We start from the raw sequence: 19,429 nt of genomic DNA, 5'->3' as shown, positions 1-19,429 counted from the left end.
GATTAAAGGTGCCATAGGATGTGTTGTCATTATATGTTAAATTGTTATTTGATAATTTATTAAGTGCAAAAATTATCCAGAAACGTTTTTACATGTCCATTTACAACCCTAGAATTTGTCATTTGAATGAAATGGTCTATTTTTGCCCTATTTGAAAGGGTCATGAATAATAATGTTGAGCTCTGCTCTGAGGCTCATGCCAGAAGCTCACATTAGTAAACAGACCTTATATTTTGAGCCCTTATCAGACAAAAATACATTTTGAGTAACAACTAATCAGCTAAACGGTAGCATATGATATAGCATTTATTGGCATGTAGCGCTAACTCAGCAGTCACAACTTTGTTTTTAGCATTTTAACAAATTTGTAATTAATGTGTAATTTAATGTTTTCAAAACATGCACATTGTGTAATGGCTTCCTTTCCTGCTCTATAAACCTAGACTACTAAGGAGACCATGGTGTCTGTGTGAACAACTGATTATTTTGTAGACATCTTTTGAAAAGTAAACAATTGCGTGAGTTTGAGGAAGATAAAATTAATTAACTTTTTAATATTTTTTTAAAAAGGAAGTCAGAATTGCATTAATATATATACTTTTTTATACATAATTATGAGAAGTGCCCTTTATTTCACTTGAGCCCCTGCCCCTCAAAATGTCTGTGCACGTCCCTGGAGCACATCGTAACCCGGATGCTGCAAATCATTTTGACAGGTACAGTTTAAAAATTACACAAAAATAAATATAAATATGTCTTTTAATAACAATTCTGTCAGGATTTGCACTCGGACGAGAGAAAAGCAGGAGAGTGGATCCAAATGCAGTTAAATATATTCAAAAACACCAGGTAAGGCACAAAAACAAGACAAAGCGTGGGAAATGACAATACAAGAACACAATAAAGAAACAAGAAACAAAACAAGAAACCCACAGACAAAACCCTAACAAATATGACATTATATTTACAAATGATTAAACCAAAAAGTGTTTCCATGACATTTAAACGTCTTGTCATATCTTAAAACTGAAAGTACATGGGTTTTCCTCGCGTCTTTATTCATTAAAAATGAGCAAATAAAATATTTCAAATCAATATTCAATGTATTACCTTACTTATGAGGTAGATAGCCATGTATTAAGTGAGATAATGTACAGACAGCAGGTTGTTATCGCAGAAATAACCCTCAACAATGTGATCAGGACCCGATGCGCAGCATAGACATTAAGCTGCCTATACATTATGTGTATTTGTATGTATGTAATATACACATACACACTTTTTTTTCTACTCATCTGGACTACCTTGTAATGAGGCACACTAAAAAGGTGTTTGGACACGGTGTTAAGACCTGTCTGGGAAGCTGTGCTTCAATCTGTCAGATCTCATGAGGATTTGATCTAATGATCAGAGTGTATGTGATGAATCTGGACATGAATCAGACATGAATCTGAGTCTCGTGGTCTTCAGTCTTCAGTTGAGGATTTAGTTCATTGGATTCTGCTGTGTTCTGGTTTGATCTAGTAGCTCGAGTGTCACCCGATCCTCCTATTATCAGAATGTTTTAAACAATACTAAATCTTTATGCTTTTGTACAATAATTCAACATGATATTAATAAACGACATTAAGGTACGTGTAAGGGATTACTGCCCTCTAGTGGCCAGCAGTTCACCCATGATAGATTGGATATAAATTACGTCTTATATTGTCGATTAACTAAAACATCAATGTTATCTTATAAGATCCTCACCTGTGAATCTTGGTTCTTGTTCCGCTGTGATCTTCTGGATGAATTTACTTTAGATCTCAATGTCTTCTGTGTTAAGAGGAAAACATGTTTTTATATTTGTATATATTTTGAAGAATCTTGTAATATGAAGCTAAATTTTTTGGATTAATGCACATTTATAAATGATACAAACCTTACAAGACTGCAGGCAGGTTATAATCTCTGTAAGGTCAGAACAGTGAAAGAAAAGATATTTACTAAAAGATCTCCAAAAGAGGGAGACTGTAAAAAGTCAACACTTAATAATGAATTGTTTTTAAGTTAAAAGAGACACACGAGTGGTCAGATTTATCTCAACATTTATACACATTTCTGTACTGTTTTCATAATACAGAAGGTATTTAGTAAGAGACAGAAAACCAGAGATCAGCTTATAATATGCATATTAATGATTTGAATAACACATTTATTTTTAACTTACCAGATGCAAGCTGTCCTGAAATCATCACAGACAAGATGAAGACACATTCAGAGGGAAAGACAATGAATCTCATATCCGTCATTACGTGCTCACCACTCACTGATAAGAAACGGAAAACAGAAGAAAAACTCATTTTAGGATTAATATACTCAGTTTTTACTAAACCTCTTTTCAGAAACGGGCCCAGATCCACTCGCTCATCAGACTGCACACCAGTGGGTGGAGCAAACGATGCGATGATGTAAAAGTAGGTGTTATCTTGATCTGGGAAGATTCATTTTCATTTGACCTACCCTGTGACGTAACTTATCCAGACATTTGGGTTTTACCAGAGAGTATTTACATAAATGCTTTCATTACTGAAGATGAGGACTTTTGAGCTATAAAACTTGTGGGATTACATTTAGCAGACATTAAAGCAGATATAAATAAAGTGTTGTGTTTTCTCACCTGTTTTCAGTATTAGTTCAGTGATCAGAGCAGCAGCGCTTATTAAAACAACACCAACTGATCCAAACACATACAGAGCGACAAAACGATGAAAATCTGGAATAAAAGACAAACAAAAAATAAATTAAGATTACTGCATCAATTACTGCACAAATTCACATTAGGGGCATAAATAGAAATTTTAGAGCCCAAGGTGTGAAGCCCTCTCATTTTTAAAGGATTTTTTAATATTGTTCGGGGGAATTTTGGGGTCTTACTCTTCCTTCTCATTCACCACATATTTTGCATACCTTCCACTTCATCCACTCCTTCTTCCTCATACTCTTCCTCCTCATCCACTCCTTCTTCCTTATATTCTTCCTCCTCATCCACTCCTTCTTCCTCATACTCTTCCTCCTCATCCACTCCTTCTTCCCCATATTCTTCTTCCTCATCCAAACATCTTCCTCATACTCTTCCTCCTCATCCACCACCTCTTCCTCCTACTCTTCCTCCTCATCCACTCCTTCTTCCTCATACTCTTCCTCATCATCCAATACTTCTTCCTTATTCTGTTCCTCCTCATCCACTACTTCTTCCTCATACTCTTCCTCCTCATCCACCACCTCTTCCTCATACTCTTCCTCCTCATTCACCACTTCTTCCTCATACTCTTCCTTCTCATCCACTCCTTCTTCCTCACATTCTTCCTCTTCATCCGCCACCTCTTCCTCATATTCTTCCTCCTCATCCACCACCTCTTCCTCATACTCTCCCTCCTCATCCACTACTTCTTCCTCGTATTCTTCCTCTTCATCCACCACCTCTTCCTCATACTCTCCCTCCTCATCCACTACTTCTTCCTCATACTCTTCCTCCTCATCCACCACCTCTTCCTCATACTCTTCCTCCTCATTCACCACTTCTTCCTCATACTCTTCCTTCTCATCCACTCCTTCTTCCTCACATTCTTCCTCTTCATCCGCCACCTCTTCCTCATATTCTTCTTCCTCATCCACCACCTCTTCCTCATACTCTCCCTCCTCATCCACTACTTCTTCCTCGTATTCTTCCTCTTCATCCACCACCTCTTCCTCATACTCTCCCTCCTCATCCACTCCTTCTTCCTCATACTCTTCCTGCTCATCCACTACTTCTTCCTCATACTCTTCCTCCTCATCCACTACTTCTTCCTCATACTCTTCCTCCTCATCCACTACTTCTTCCTCATACTCTTCCTCCTCATCTACCACCTCTTCCTTATACTCTTCCTCCTCATCCCCTCCTTCTTCCTCATACTTTTCCTCCTCATCCACTACTTCTTCTTCTTACTCTTCCTTCTCATCCACCACCTCTTCCTCATACTCTTCCTCCTCATCTACTACTACTTCCTCATACTCTTCCTCCTCATCCACCACCTCTTCCTCATACTCTTCCTCCTCATTCACCACTTCTTCCTCATACTCTTCCTTCTCATCCACTCCTTCTTCCTCATACTCTTCCTTCTCATCCACTCCTTCTTCCTCACATTCTTCCTCTTCATCCGCCACCTCTTCCTCATATTCTTCCTCCTCATCCACCACCTCTTCCTCATACTCTCCCTCCTCATCCACTACTTCTTCCTCGTATTCTTCCTCTTCATCCACCACCTCTTCCTCATATTCTTCCTCCTCATCCACTACTTCTTCCTCATACTCTTCCTCCTCATCCACCACCTCTTCCTCATACTCTTCCTCCTCATTCACCACTTCTTCCTCATACTCTTCCTTCTCATCCACTCCTTCTTCCTCACATTCTTCCTCTTCATCCGCCACCTCTTCCTCATATTCTTCCTCCTCATCCACCACCTCTTCCTCATACTCTCCCTCCTCATCCACTACTTCTTCCTCGTATTCTTCCTCTTCATCCACCACCTCTTCCTCATACTCTCCCTCCTCATCCACTACTTCTTCCTCATATTCTTCCTCCTCATCCACTCCTTCTTCCTCATACTCTTCCTGCTCATCCACTACTTCTTCCTCATACTCTTCCTCCTCATCCACTACTTCTTCCTCATACTCTTCCTCCTCATCCACTACTTCTTCCTCATACTCTTCCTCCTCATCTACCACCTCTTCCTTATACTCTTCCTCCTCATCCCCTCCTTCTTCCTCATACTTTTCCTCCTCATCCACTACTTCTTCTTCTTACTCTTCCTTCTCATCCACCACCTCTTCCTCATACTCTTCCTCCTCATCTACTACTACTTCCTCATACTCTTCCTCCTCATCCACCACCTCTTCCTCATACTCTTCCTTCTCATCCACTCCTTCTTCCTCATACTCTTCCTCCTCATCCACTCCTTCTTCCTCTTACTCTTCCTTCTCATCCACCACCTCTTCTTCCTCATTCACCACTTCTTCCTCATACTCTTCCTCCTCATCTACTACTACTTCCTCATACTCTTCCTCCTCCATACTCTTCCTCCTCATCCACTACTTCCTCCTCATACTCTTCCTCCTCATCCACCACCTCTTCCTCATACTGTTCCTCCTCATCCACTCCTTCTTCCTCATACTCTTCCTCCTCATCCACTCCTTCATCCTCTTACTCTTCCTCCTCCATACTCTTCCTCCTCATCCACTACTTCCTCCTCATCCACTACTTCTTTCTTATCCTGTTTCTCCTCATCCACTACTTCTTCCTCATACTCTTCCTCCTCATTCACCACTTCTTCCTCAAACTCTTCCTCCTCATACACCACCTCTTCCTTATACTCTTCCTCCTCATTCACCACTTCTTCCTCATACTCTTCCTCCTCATCCACTCTTTCTTCCTCCTCATTCACCACTTCTTCCTCATACTCTTCCTCCTCATCCACTCTTTCTTCCTCATACTCTTCCTCCTCATCCACCACCTCTTCCTCTTCCTCATACTCTTCCTCCTCATCCACCACCTCTTCCTCATACTCTTCCTCCTCATTCACCACTTCTTCCTCATACTCTTCCTCCTCATCCACCACCTCTTCCTCATACTCTCCCTCCTCATTCACCACTTCTTCCTCATACTCTTCCTCCTCATCGACTCCTCCTTCCTCATACTGTTCCTTATCTACGAACTCTTCTTTATACTCTTCCTTCTCATCCACTACTTCTTCCTCAAACTCTTCCTCCTCATACACCACCTCTTCCTTATACTCTTCCTCCTCATTCACCACTTCTTCCTCATACTCTTCCTCCTCATCCACTCTTTCTTCTTCATACTCTTCCTCCTCATTCACCACTTCTTCCTCATACTCTTCCTCCTCATCCACTCTTTCTTCCTCATACTCTTCCTCCTCATCCACCACCTCTTCCTCATACTCTTCCTCCTCATCCACTCTTTCTTCCTCATACTCTTCCTACTCATCCACCACCTCTTCCTCATACTCTTCCTCCTCATCCACCACCTCTTCCTCATACTCTCCCTCCTCATCCACTACTTCTTCCTCGTATTCTTCCTCTTCATCCACCACCTCTTCCTCATACTCTCCCTCCTCATCCACTACTTCTTCCTCATATTCTTCCTCCTCATCCACTCCTTCTTCCTCATACTCTTCCTGCTCATCCACTACTTCTTCCTCATACTCTTCCTCCTCATCCACTACTTCTTCCTCAAATTCTTCCTCCTCATCCACTCCTTCTTCCTAATACTCTTCCTCATACTCTTCCTCATCATCCACTACTTTTTTATTAAAATCCTCCTCCTTATCCACTCCTTCTTCCTCATACTCTTCCTCCTCACCCACTCCTTTTCCCTTATACTCTTCCTCATCATCCACTACTTCTTCCTCAGTCTATTTAAGGTTTATTTGCCGTGATTTTGTTTTGGATCCTTAAAATATGTTTAACTTGATTTTTCTTAAAATTGACTTTGTTGACTCTATCAACTTCAAACAAGTGCAGCACTTGTTTATATTAATAATAACTCAATTATGAAAATGTGCTCTTTGTGACGTGATTTGCCAGGATGGGGCACAAATGTTTAAAGAATATATATCAATACTGTACCCAGTGCAAAAGTGTAATAAGTCTGATCTGTAAATCTCACAACTGTCCAGAGTATCTGCAGAAACAGCATCACACAAACCCATCCAATAGGATCTGTGAATTAAAAAGAGCAAATATTTATGCTTTTATGAAATTACATTTATACAGTAGACAGGAGAAGGAGAAGAGAGAGAGAGAGAGAGAAAGAGAGAGAGAGAGAGACAGAAAAGAGAGAAACACAGAAAATCACAAACAACAGATCTTTATATTAAATATCTTAAGTCTGAGTATCATGTTTATACATCACTTCGTATTACATCACTTTGCATTCATTTAGACAATTTTATTTCATGGTATTTTTTCACAAGTGTCTAAAACTTCCGCACAGTACTGTATATTTCTGTACATAAATGTTAAGTTCATGAACTTTAGCGTAATTTCACAGTCTGTAAGGGTCTCCTTATATTTGCTAAATAATAAAATATAGGCCTACTTAAAGGGACACTACAGCCAAATATCATATTTATTTATTTAGCTTCCTGTAACACCGTCATCTTGACCTATTCTGCTTTCAGGACTGTGTTTCATTGTAGTGAGCGTTCATTGTCATCATTGGTACAATGCGTAGGGACGTAGTGACGAATGCGGAGGCAGAGTGCAAAACAACAAGCAAAAAGCTTGAGAGTGAGTAAATCATAGCGTATATATGATATTTGGCTGGAGTATCTCTTTAATGATATTAAAAACATTTAAATACCTGTTTCATTTTCCAGTGTAAAGATGTAAAGACCGATCATCACTATATTCAAAATGATTATGACCAGGAGCCAAACTGTTCTTATAACGGGCCATGACCCTGAAAAAGTGTGAGAATGTTTTCATTAATAAAACTTTTCATATTAAAGGTGCATTGTTTAACTTTAAGAAGGATCTCTTGACAGAAATGTAATATTATATACATAACTATATAATCAGTGGTGTATAAAGACCTTACATAATGAAACGTATTGTGTTTATTACATTATTATGAGCTGCTTTTATCTCCGTACACAGCGGGTCTTCTTACATGGAAGTTGTTGCCATGTTTGTACAGTAGCTCTAAATGGACAAACTGCTCTACAAAGCACATTTTGTCCCTACATTGTGTCAGACGACGACATGTTGGTCCCGTGGAAACTACCGTAGTTTCTCTTTGCGTTTTGAAACTGAGGTTTCACTTCACTGTGTACTGTATACTTACAGCCCAACCTGCCGCATTTATAAAACGTTCTTTCGTTTGCCATCAGTAGTAAAACTAGTAAAACAGCAATAGCGACGAGTCCTAAAAACAGAAGAAATTATTTAAATAATAATGTTGAATAGTAATGCAATATATCAACACATTCATTCCACACAGACGTGTATTTATTTATTAGCAAAAGAAAAAAAATAGGACCACTCGCAAACTGGGCACTTTCTGTTTCTGCTCACTTCTGTCAGCTCTCTCTAATATTTGATTTCATATGCCTTTTGACATTATCATAAACATTTTAAATGATTTAAAATATCTGAATATGCACTGCAATAAGTTGTAACATCTGTCTGTGTTCTCATGTTTTGAGTTTTGCTCTCTGTCAAAGTCAAAGTTTATTTATAAAGCACACACTTTAGATTAAAAACAACTTCAGATCAATGATAAATGTAAACTTACCTCCTCCACTCGATGCAAACGTATAAAACAGAATGACGCATTTTAATGTAGGTAGTATTTCAAAAGTCAAATCAGCCACAATATCCAATATATCATTTATTCGTCCTTTTCCATTTCCAATCTGTGAAGCTGAAACTATAAGACAAATACAGATATTGACATTATTGAATATTTTTAACTCAGTGATATATGAAGACGTATGGAAAGATATTCATACAGAAATACTTACTGTTACTAAATTTGCAAAAGCAGGACAGAAACAATATTACGTACAGGATTATTATCACAACTTTGTCAAAATCTGCATAATTCAGAATTCTCTCCCAAGTACTTGTAAGAAGAACTGAAGGAAAGAGAAAACAAAATCAGCAACTTCAAACCAACACACAACCACAGCTAAAAATGAATACAGTTTAATAATCCATTATAATTTTCAAAATATTTCACTATAATTTTGACAAGCATGATTTGTAAAAACTCATAATAATGATAATGTACAGTATAATGATTGTGTCGCATTTGTTTACCTGAATAAGAAACAGCTGCCAAAAGACAATATTCAGCAACATAACTGCACTTCAAAATCAGCGTTTTAATTTTGTCTGTAAAACAAAAATGATATAATTTAATATGAGAGGAAGAAATGGCGGGTTTAAATTAACCCAAACTAATATTATGTCTGAGTCCGCTGCATGTGTTGTTAGCAGTGGTGGCCGGTGACTAATTTTTTTTCGAAGGCGCTCGATGCGAAGTTCGTCACAACATGTATGTAGCCCGTCATGTGTGTGGTTCGTAATTTCAAAATATGTGTTCTGCACGTCAAGTGACCTATGTGCATCACGTGTCTTGTCAAAAAAGTGCCTGCTGCAGATGCGCCTAAAGGGTTTATGATAAAAGACGCTCACATTTGTCAGATTATCGCATAATCTCATGTTAAGGGAGTGTCTTGCGTGTATTTTGTAAACGTGTATTTTTTTCCCCACACCTTAGTTAACTTCAAATTCAAGGACCTTTCAAGGACTTTCCAGGTCCAATACCCTCAAATTCAAGGACTAAATGTGGGGACACATTTCAAGTGAGAGCAAGGTTACATTGTGTTACCTTTTAAGATACATTGTTACAGTTTCCTTTCAAGGGAACTCGCGCTGCGTCACTGCGGTGACACTTTGGGGACGCCTCCATGGGTAAGTGTGTCTGAATGTGTATATCAAATTCAACCAATGGTGAGGATTAATGACAAAGACAGGGTGACGCCGGAGCCAGGAAGTATATCGCTATCTGAAATATTGCCAAAACTGCGTTACAGGGACGCAGGAAGTATGACAAGGGAGATGCAGCATCTCAAACGTAACAGTTACATACGTAACATAAACAGTTACATACGTAACCCAAGACGTTTTCATGTGGCAAACACAACTATGCAAAAAAGCATTTTGGTATGAATCAACATTCACATACAGAAGATATAAGCATTTAAAGTGAACAGTTTAGCACGCGTGATTAAAAAGTCTAGAATTTTTATGATATTATGCTACACTACACAGGGAATTATATGGATTTTTTCCCCAAAAAAACTTCTTGCATAAAGTAGATTCAAGCATTTTCAATGACCTCTATCTATGTATGTATATTTTCAAAAACTTCCCAGGGCCTTGCATTTTTTCTTTCAAGGATTTCAAGGACTCGTGGGAACCCTGAGCCAATACTGCATCTAATACATTTATTGAATGTGGGGAGTAAAAGACTAGGACACGATATTTTGTATGCTTTCCCCAAAAAGCCAACCTCAGGATCTTCTTGTGCTGCGAGAGAATTGAAACATAAGTAAGCATCTCTGTGATGCTATCCCACAGAGGCGCTACTATAACGTCACTTCATACCTTTAAAATCATTTATATATGGAGCCGCCCAGAGTAAAGTGAGAGGTCTGAGAAAATAAAGAGCACAGCAGCAGATCATCTCATTCACAGAACCTAAAACACAAACACAGAGAAATAATCAGTGGTGTAGAGAAGGGCATACAGGTATACACCCATTCTTTGTTTGATAGCATGAACTATACACATTTCTACTTTTAAAAAATGGGGGCATTAATTAGGAGTATAACCACTTCTCCAGACACCACTACACCACATGACAATCTTTCAATAACTGCTTTGCTACTTGTGGACATGTTGGGCTAATGAAGAAAATTCATAAAAGATTTTAAGTCATTGTTTGACTCATTGCACAGGGATGTGTAGTAAATATATTGAGTGATACAATGATGATAAACACTGACCTTCAGAAACACCCCAGAAGATAAAAGCAAAGAACATGATGAGATTTGGACAGAAGACCAAAAGCATCTGAAGACAGAAACCTGAAACTGAAGAGTTGTAAACAATCTAAAAACATTATGTATAGTCATCAAATTTTCAAAAAATCTCTATTTCAGTTTCATTTCAAGTCTCTAATTTCATTTCTGAATCCAATTACCACTGGTGCAAAAAATCCTTATTGTGTTTCCCATTAATTATTTATGCAGCGACACAGCGAATGACATTTTAGACCCTTTTAAGGAATGCAAACAACATAATATTTGTTATTCGGTTCAACTGTTTGTGTAGATGACACTTATCATGAAAGACAGGTAGTAAATGATATATCTGAGGGTGCCATAGTGGTAGAGATTAAATTGGGCCGGGGCCGTCTGTGGCGCTAAGCTTCGCTCTGGTCCGCACCAGTGTGCAAGGACCCGTTGTGTGCACTGATGCCATGCGAGCAAAGTGTTTTCCGTTCATTCCTATAAAAACGAGGCTTCACGCTTTGCCATGTAGTTTACAAGATTACGTCAAAGCTCCCTTCTCGCACGCGACCCATCAACGCCTGCGTTTAACCCCTAATTCCTATACAACAAAAAAAAATTGTCTGGCCAAAAATATGTTATAAATATATACTAAATACATTTTGTAGAAAGATGAAATATACAAAATAATGGCTAAAAATATATTGGTTAATCAAACGTTTTTGTACAGATAATTTAAAATATACACTAATCAACATTCGAAGTGGATCAAATTCACTTTTAATGGGTGACGTCATGCATTTGCCGAATTGAATTGTGGATCTGTTGGCGCCGCATCACTGCAATTGCTCGCGGCAGAAGTTGAACATTTCTCTACTTTTCAAGTGGCAAAGCATGCGTCAGCCAATCAGATTGCCTTATGCAAACAACCTAGGCAGAGCCAGCCAATTACGTTCATGAAAGACCAGAGCATGTGTTGTGGCAACTGTGATTGGCTGTTCGTCACTCTTCAGACAAGACTTCCGTCAAGTGTTAACACTTTCGTGCCGTGTGAATGTATAATGTAAAATATATTTGGCAATTTTGGGAATTTTTTAAAAGTTTAATATATTTAAAATTATATTTGAAAATATGTATTTTTGCCGTATGGGTTTAACCAATGAGATTAGCTCTAGGGTGGAACTTTCGCTGAACTGGTTTAATTTTGAAAATAATTCCGCATGTTTGTGAATGTTTATGCTTTAGCCACGTGAAGAGTTCGTTCTTGTGTAATTTACGTTTTTACATTTATAATTTATGGTTTATACATGACTGTAAAAGTTTTTCAGAGATAAAAACACTACATAGACAAAAGTAAGATGTTTGGAAAAGCAAAAAAAAGAAAATTGTAGCAAAAGTAGTTTTCAAAATGTATCCGTTGCTTACCTAGAAGTCTCGGTACCAACTTTCTGCCTAGTGAAAAGTCATATTTCTGTATGTAAACTTTACATGTGTATTGTCCCTCATCTTCAGCTGTCAGATTGTTCAACAGGAGGGAGAAGTTTCCACGTTTAATGTCTTCAGTGAAGAAATGAGCTCTATCATGATAATCCTGATGGTGAGCCTCTGGTTTGATATCTTCATCTTGATAAACACACAATGGATTCTTTAAATCTGATCTTCTCCATTCCACCTTCAGATCCTCCAGTGGTAAGAGTAAATCAACAGAACAGGGTAGAACCACTGAACCTCCCAGAGGAACTACCAGATCACTAGAATGTTCCACACTGAACCACGAACCAAAAAAGACTGTAAAAACAAAATCAAAGTAAAGTTGTTTAATACTTAATTATGTCCACAGCAGATGTTTTTGAAGAGTTTGTAGTGGTGACCGATACAGAATGAAATGTACAGTGTAGCTAAATGTTTATCAACAAAACTACAGTGCGGAAGCAGCTAAAAACTACATCACCATTTATTCATGTTAGGAGGGCAGAACTAAAAGGGTAAAATAAATAGTGTCTCTTTAACATGAACCCCATTTACACAGCACTTTGGTCCCTGAAGATTTCCATAAAATTCGGTGTGAACAAGACACAGAAACAATGGCATAAGGGACATGCTGTAATGAGGAAAGTTCAGAATTTTAAATAGGTCACGTGGCTTAACTTTGCGTGTAAATGCATGCACATATTCCGGCAAAATCAGTGTGAATTAACCAAAAATCAAACGATCCCGGACACATCGCGGACTGGTGATTCTCACAAAATCCAGATTTAGAAGGAGTCCAGAATCAGCATTTTTCAAAAGCCCTTGAAGCCGATATTATTTTTGCACATATAAGATTAAGGTCTGAACTTACTATAAGCATAGAGTAGTTGAAAAATATGTCCTATAGAATTATTTACATTTTTTAGATCATCATTATAAAAAAAGATCATTACCGCAACATGATATTACATTAAATATATTTATTTACAAACTCATGTTTCGGTAATGAGAATGAGTAATGTCTAAGTACTATGACAAACAAAATTTTAACTTTTATCTGGAGAAAAAAATAAGAACTGCTTACCTGGTAGCCATCTTGAGTGTCACAATCAATTATGTCCCTTACAACTATTTTTTTTTTTTTTTTTAATGTTAGTTCATTGAGGGCTTAAACAATGATTGAAAATTGTTGCGGAGGATGAGAAAATTGGTCTTGGACACATTTATATTCCTTATTATTGTCTTTACATTTACCAATGATCACCAAATACCACATGTTTCTTTACTGTAAATGTTTATAGTATAACATGCACTGAAGCTTTTTATTTTTTAGATTTTTTAATTATAAATATTTCCATGTCAAAAAACCCAAATCCAGTCATGGACACGTTGCGGTAATGAAAATGTTCCCTTTAAATGTGGAAAAAAACAACAAAATTGGTTTATATGATGTCATTTGAAATCATGTGCAAAATAGTACACGAAGAGATGTTTGTAACTCTATGCTTCTTATTTTGATACTCTTACTTTGCATTTACTTTTTTTATCAAAATGTTTCATGACACCTCATAATTCTAATTTCGCAAGAATCACCCGGACGTATTTTGTGTGTATTTTCCATAATCTCTGTGTGAAATTTTGTGCATGTAAACATATAAACCAAAAATCAAACAATCCCGGACAAATCGCGGATGCATTTTCCGTGTATTTTCCATAATATCTGTGTGAAATGGGCAATGGCACATCACTAACCCTAATGGTGACAGCAAACTGCTAAAAGAGCTGCTGGGGCTGGGTTGTAGTCAATGTGACATCACATTGATAGGGTATCCCCTACAGCCTGTTTTGTGTGACTGTTGCTGTTTAAAGATTACACATTTAATATTTTTATATAACACTAAAGTACTCAATTATATACCCGATTTTATTTGACTTACCTTTGTGTTTCAAACTCACACTGACTGAAAACACAGATCTTTGTCCAGTGTAAACTTTACATGTGTATTGTCCCGCATCCTCTTTTTTCAGGTTCTTCAACAGGAGTGAGAAGTCTCCATGCTTCATTTTCTCAGTCAAGAAATGAGCTCTATCATGATAATCCTGATGCTGGACCTCTGGTCTCATATCTCCATCTTCACACACACACACTGGACTCTCCAAACCTGATTTACTCCATTCCACCTTTAGATCTTCTTTTATTAAACATGGATCAATGAAACAGGGCAGAACCACTGCATCTCCAAAATGAACACAGTTATAACCTTCTACAATGAACCCTAAAAAAGATTTGACATTTAGTTAAAAATAAAATGAATTTAAAATAAAGCTTACTTGTACATAATCATTGAGCAAATACGGTATACTCTTTATCAGGAGTGCAGATTTAAAATCAGGGGATAATTTCAATTAGTTTTTATTTATGTGAAGAACAAATGATTCATTACTCTTTGAATTAAAGAATTTATTTCTGTAAACATACCTGTGTTCGGTCTGCAGTAAATGAGAGAGCAGAACAGAAGAGCAGATCCACATGCAGTAATACACAGAATCAACACCAATATGTGTAAATCTGATAAACCTGTAACACACACACACACACGATATGTAATGATTATTGGCGAGATATTAGCAGCGATAAATCACAGAAACAAAGTCAATACATTGCTGCTTACAAAGTGAATACAAAATCGGAATCATCAAGTGTAGTGAATGGTATTTTCTTATTCGGATGCAAAAATACATTGTGCACATACGCAGAACAATTCTGCTTAAAGTCGAAATGAAATTTAAATGAAAAATTTTTGGTGGAATTTTGTGGTAAATTTACAAATGACTTGATCTGTGAGCTTCATTATTTTTTTTTAATTCATGTGCCCTCATTATGTTTAATAAAAAACGCGAATCTCTCTTTACTTCCGGTCATTCGGTATGGCAACTGGGTGGTCGCAGCGATTAGCAGTTAGCAACACAACTCAACTCCAATGATCCAATCAGATCTCAATGAATTAATTCAAGTCCAGCCCTAAATCTTATTTACTTTCAGAAGCCGTTTCACTCGGTTATACGTCACCACGGGGAAAATAAGACAATCGCTACTTCCGTTTCATGGTTACTTTAAGTTTACGCCTTATCTTTACCTCCTATCACATGATTATCATCACAGAAACATGCAACAGCACGGCAATGACAACACACATTATTAATAATTAATAAAGGTAATGGGGTCACGCGCTGTACATTTTGCAGCGTTCATGTGTACTTTCATAACATTACATATAAAGCAGTAAAATAGCACTGTGCCTTTAGAAAAATTAGTTTTCTTTGCCTATATCTGAATCACTTCTTAAGAACAACTTTCTTCAACTTTTTATACATTTATCCAAGCGGGAACTCGACGAGAGATAATGTGCACTGCGTTGCCAAGTCCTCAATTTTTTTGGGGGAGTTCAGATTTGGGCTTCTTTTATACTAAGAATTTTTTTGTTTATTTGTTATTGGTATTTGGGCTATATATAGTCATTTGGGATGCTTTTGGACTAGTTTTGAATGTCCACTGGACTGGTTTCGATAAGCGAATCTGGCAACCCTGGCTGTGCGCTTGGGCAGACGTTCGGTTCAGATTATAGAGAATGTACATGTAAACTAACATTTGAATCAGATTGCAATGTTTAGGTTGCATGTAAACTGTACTGTCGTGTCTTGCAATCGGATTGACAAAATTTTGTCTATGTAAACACATAAAGCTACTGTGAAACACATGCAATCTGCTGCTGCGCTGTGGCACCATTAGATCCAGTTGTGTAATACTGACCCCATACTGTACTGTTGTTTATGAGAAAGATCTGTAAAAAACCTTGAAGGAACACAATCAACATTAGGGTGTTCCTTATTTTTCAAATTAAAACTTTTTTAAAGTTCATGCTCTCACCCCACCAATATGTTTGAATAACATTTTTTTTTCAATATTAATTATTATTTAGAGCAGGGTTCTTCATTGCGCAGCTCGCGAGACGCATGCCGCTTTAATTGGTGGCTCTCATGGCAGTAAATAATACAGTGATATGATCATGCAGGCATGCCCTTTTTCTGGCTTTTCTGCTCCGGACGCTAACTTTGTTAGAAAACCATACCTATTAGATCAAGATGCACGTTGATAAGCGTGTTTAATCGCATGCAGCGCTTGCATATAGCGATCGTCATATGACATCAAAGTACCGTGAGATAAGACTGCTTGTTATTCTTTCGAATTGCTCTCGTGGTACAGTAATGTCACTCGCCAACCGTTCTGTGCAGCGCCGCATGAAATTACGAGAAAGGTGGCCCCCTGGTGGTTTGTGGGGCACTGCATAAGCATGTTATAAGAATGCTTGGCATTAAAATTCTGTTTTTGTCATTAAGGGAAATCATATTGTTTCAGTTACAAATTTGACTGGTAAATAATAAAGAATGATTTGTATTTATTGCATTGCATCAGATTGATAAGTTTGATACTTTGCGGTAAAGGCGGCTCTCCTATTGACCCTGACCTACAGTATCAGTGTGGCTCTCATGAAAAAAACAGTGAAGACCACTGATTTAGAGGTTGCTCAAGACCTTTGAAATTTATCACATTTGTGTATTATGTGAAACATTGTGCTAGCATGTATAATTGTTTAATAATACTTATGGCAGCAATGGACTTATTTGACCATGCTCCATGCAATTAAAACTCTTGTTTTAGTTGTGATATGTCTTCAAGAAAGCTTCAATGTGAATGAAGCACAATAACACAATATACACTAGACAATGGCTGAAGCAACACGAAGCAATTCTGCTATATGGTTACTAAGATCAGAAGAGACTGAAATAACTGACAAAGTTACCCTCCAAGAAGCAGGTTTTATGTGTGCTCTGGGTTTTGCTTAAAATTCAAAATGTTGTACAGTGTGTTTTTATTATTTCTTTATTGACTCACCCAGTCTCTCCATTATTACAGTTGTGTTTGCTGAAAGTCGTCCATTAAACACTTGACAGATGTAAACTCCTTTATCTTCAGTTGTGACTCTCTTCATTCTGAGAGAGAAGTTTCCTCTGTGGATTTCATCAGTGAAGAACTCAACTCTGTCTCTGTATCGCTCATCTGATGCGTCTGGTAAAGTTTCATTGTATTGATAAAGCAGAACTGTGATGGGTTCGCCTTTATTTGTTTTCCTCCATGAAACCTCTTCAATCTCTTCAGGTTTGATGTGAGAGTTCACAGAGCAGCTCAGAGTGACATCATCACCCACAGATGCAGATATGGAGCGACTTGATCCTGATACTATCAAACGCTCTGAAAGAATTGAACAGAAAAGAATTATTACACAACATAAAACATAGTGTCTAATGTTTAACCTTAATTTGTGTGATTTTTTACTCACCAACATGTTTAATTTCCACCACAGTTTCATTAGACTCGTGTCCACTGTAAACTTTACATGTGTATTGTCCCTCATCTTCAGTTCTCACATGATCTAGTCGAAGAGAGAAGTTTCCATGTTTAATGTCTTCAGTGAAGAAATGAGCTCTATCATGATAATCCTGATGTTGAGCCTCTGGTCTGATATCTTCATCTTGATACAGATGAATGAGAGTCTGTGAGTCTGATCTTCTCCATTCCACCTCCAGATCCTCCAGTGGTAAGAGTGAATCAAGAGAACAGGGAAGAACCACTGAACCTCCCAGAGGAACAACTAGAGGACCTGAAGAACCCTTCAGTGTAAACCCTAAACATTATTAAAAACTATTTATTAAATAAAGATATCACAGAATGCTCAAGCTAGGTTTTTACAGAAAGTTTACTTTCGGTTTATGTTTCACTTTGAATAAAAATCACATTCATCAATGATCTGAATAAAAATTGGGTTCTACTTTGACTGTAAAGGGAGTTTCAGGTGAGCATTTATGCATTTGTCAGATGCTTTTATTCAAACAGAAATTCAAAGTGGAACATCAAAATAAAGTGCAACATATCTGTAGTCTGCCACATTCTTAATCTGTGGTTAAATATAGTAAAATAATCACTCATTTACATTTTTAATGGAAGCATGCTTGTATTATGGAGATTCGTAATATTTCTTAAGGTGGTTGGTGAGTTTTAACTTGTTTTATAAATTTAGTATGATTGCACATCTCATCTATAGCCTATGCATCATAAGTCCACTGTCTGCACACAAACAGAACAGAGGAATACCATTAAACTACAGATTTTTTGTATCATTTATGAGAAAATCCTGAAAACCAGGATTCACCCAACCATCCTGGTGTGCATGTGTGTGTGTCATATACATTTTTTCTTCATAAACAGATGAGTTCACTCACCATCAGCGATCCTCAGCAATATTGACATTGAAAAAATGTAAAGCAGATGCATCTTTATACTGTATATACACATTTAAAATAATCAGGTCTACTACAGTTTATCTTTAAAGTATTTTTGTGCTGACGGACGATCATGTTCATAAAATGTTGATGGACTGTAAACATTTGGCTAAATTACTTTGACTTTCGATTTGTTGTAAGGGCTGGGTTGGGTCAGACTGTTATCTTTTCAAGTTTTAACAGACCTGGAGCAGGCAGATATACGACCGAGGGGCCCAGGCAGATAACAGCCAATGCGATTTTACTCCCCTGTTGTTCCTCATTCGTCCAGTAGAGGGAGATCTGTACAGTGAGCCATCATCAGATCAGACCTAACAGAGCAGACCTCTGAATTGAGATGTGTTAAATAATCTTCATAGTTGTTATTGTTAAGCAATTGTGCAACAATTTTTTAATTTATAAACGATTAGCAAAGGATCAATTCATTTCCGTATGTAGATCCATATTTATGTAGAAGACAATAAAAATATAAGCAGAATAATTGTCTCTCTTCCTTTCATTCTAAAAATGTCTGGGTTATTTTTGACCCATAATGGGTACATATTGGACAGAACACACAGCTGGGTTAAAAAAGTCCCAATGTTGGGTTGTTGTTATGCAACCATGGGGTATACTGTAATAACCCAGCAGCTGAGTTAGAAAAATCCCAGCATTGGGTCAATGTTAACCCAGCGATGTGTTCTGTCCAATATTTACGGATTATGGGTCAAAAATAACCCAGACATTTTTAAAGTGTTGTATTATTTGAAAATGATGCATTACCCCTTTGGGTGTACATTATATTTTAATAATTTAACGGCCGTTCAACAATTACTCCTTACATATTTCAAACTATTTGAGTTGATGTAAAATCAACATTTTTTAAACTATCACCCCCCACACAAATTTTTCAAGTGTGACAAACATGTGCAAGTCTCATATCAAATGAAAGCAAA

General features: G+C 37.4%; 2 protein-coding genes across 3 annotated transcripts; one reads left to right on the top strand and one right to left on the bottom strand.

Annotated features, from left to right (window-relative positions):
* Positions 1–21: 21 nt before the first annotated feature.
* Positions 22–18,606, bottom strand: LOC135768860 (uncharacterized). Of its 2 annotated transcripts, none has more exons than XM_065278210.2 (19): positions 18,435–18,606; positions 17,495–17,839; positions 17,050–17,406; positions 14,575–14,673; positions 14,033–14,371; positions 12,051–12,413; positions 10,620–10,706; positions 10,219–10,311; positions 8,866–8,940; positions 8,568–8,681; positions 8,339–8,473; positions 7,889–7,969; positions 7,406–7,504; positions 6,670–6,762; positions 2,663–2,758; positions 2,213–2,311; positions 1,925–1,953; positions 1,753–1,815; positions 22–1,548 (listed from the first exon to the last, which is right to left on the bottom strand). In XM_065278210.2, the coding sequence occupies exons 1-19, from the start codon at positions 18,505–18,507 to the stop codon at positions 1,486–1,488; spliced, it is 2,703 nt and encodes a 900-aa protein (XP_065134282.1). In that variant the 5' UTR covers positions 18,508–18,606; the 3' UTR covers positions 22–1,485. The 2 variants fall into 2 exon arrangements, with proteins under 2 accessions (XP_065134282.1, XP_065134281.1); XM_065278209.2 differs by having other exon boundaries at positions 1,753–1,818; positions 18,435–18,605.
* LOC141281882 (uncharacterized) lies at positions 2,948–4,939 on the top strand (the record flags this gene model as incomplete). The annotated part of the gene is made up of 1 exon (XM_073813710.1): positions 2,948–4,939. A coding segment is annotated over one exon (1,992 nt), but the record flags the coding sequence as incomplete, so codon positions are not given.
* Positions 18,607–19,429: the final 823 nt, after the last annotated feature.

This window comes from Paramisgurnus dabryanus, chromosome 3, assembly GCF_030506205.2.
Source record: "Paramisgurnus dabryanus chromosome 3, PD_genome_1.1, whole genome shotgun sequence".
Lineage (NCBI taxonomy): Eukaryota > Metazoa > Chordata > Actinopteri > Cypriniformes > Cobitidae > Paramisgurnus > Paramisgurnus dabryanus.
Note: the sequence above shows the minus strand (reverse complement) of the source record. Positions and strands in the feature narration are given on the sequence as shown.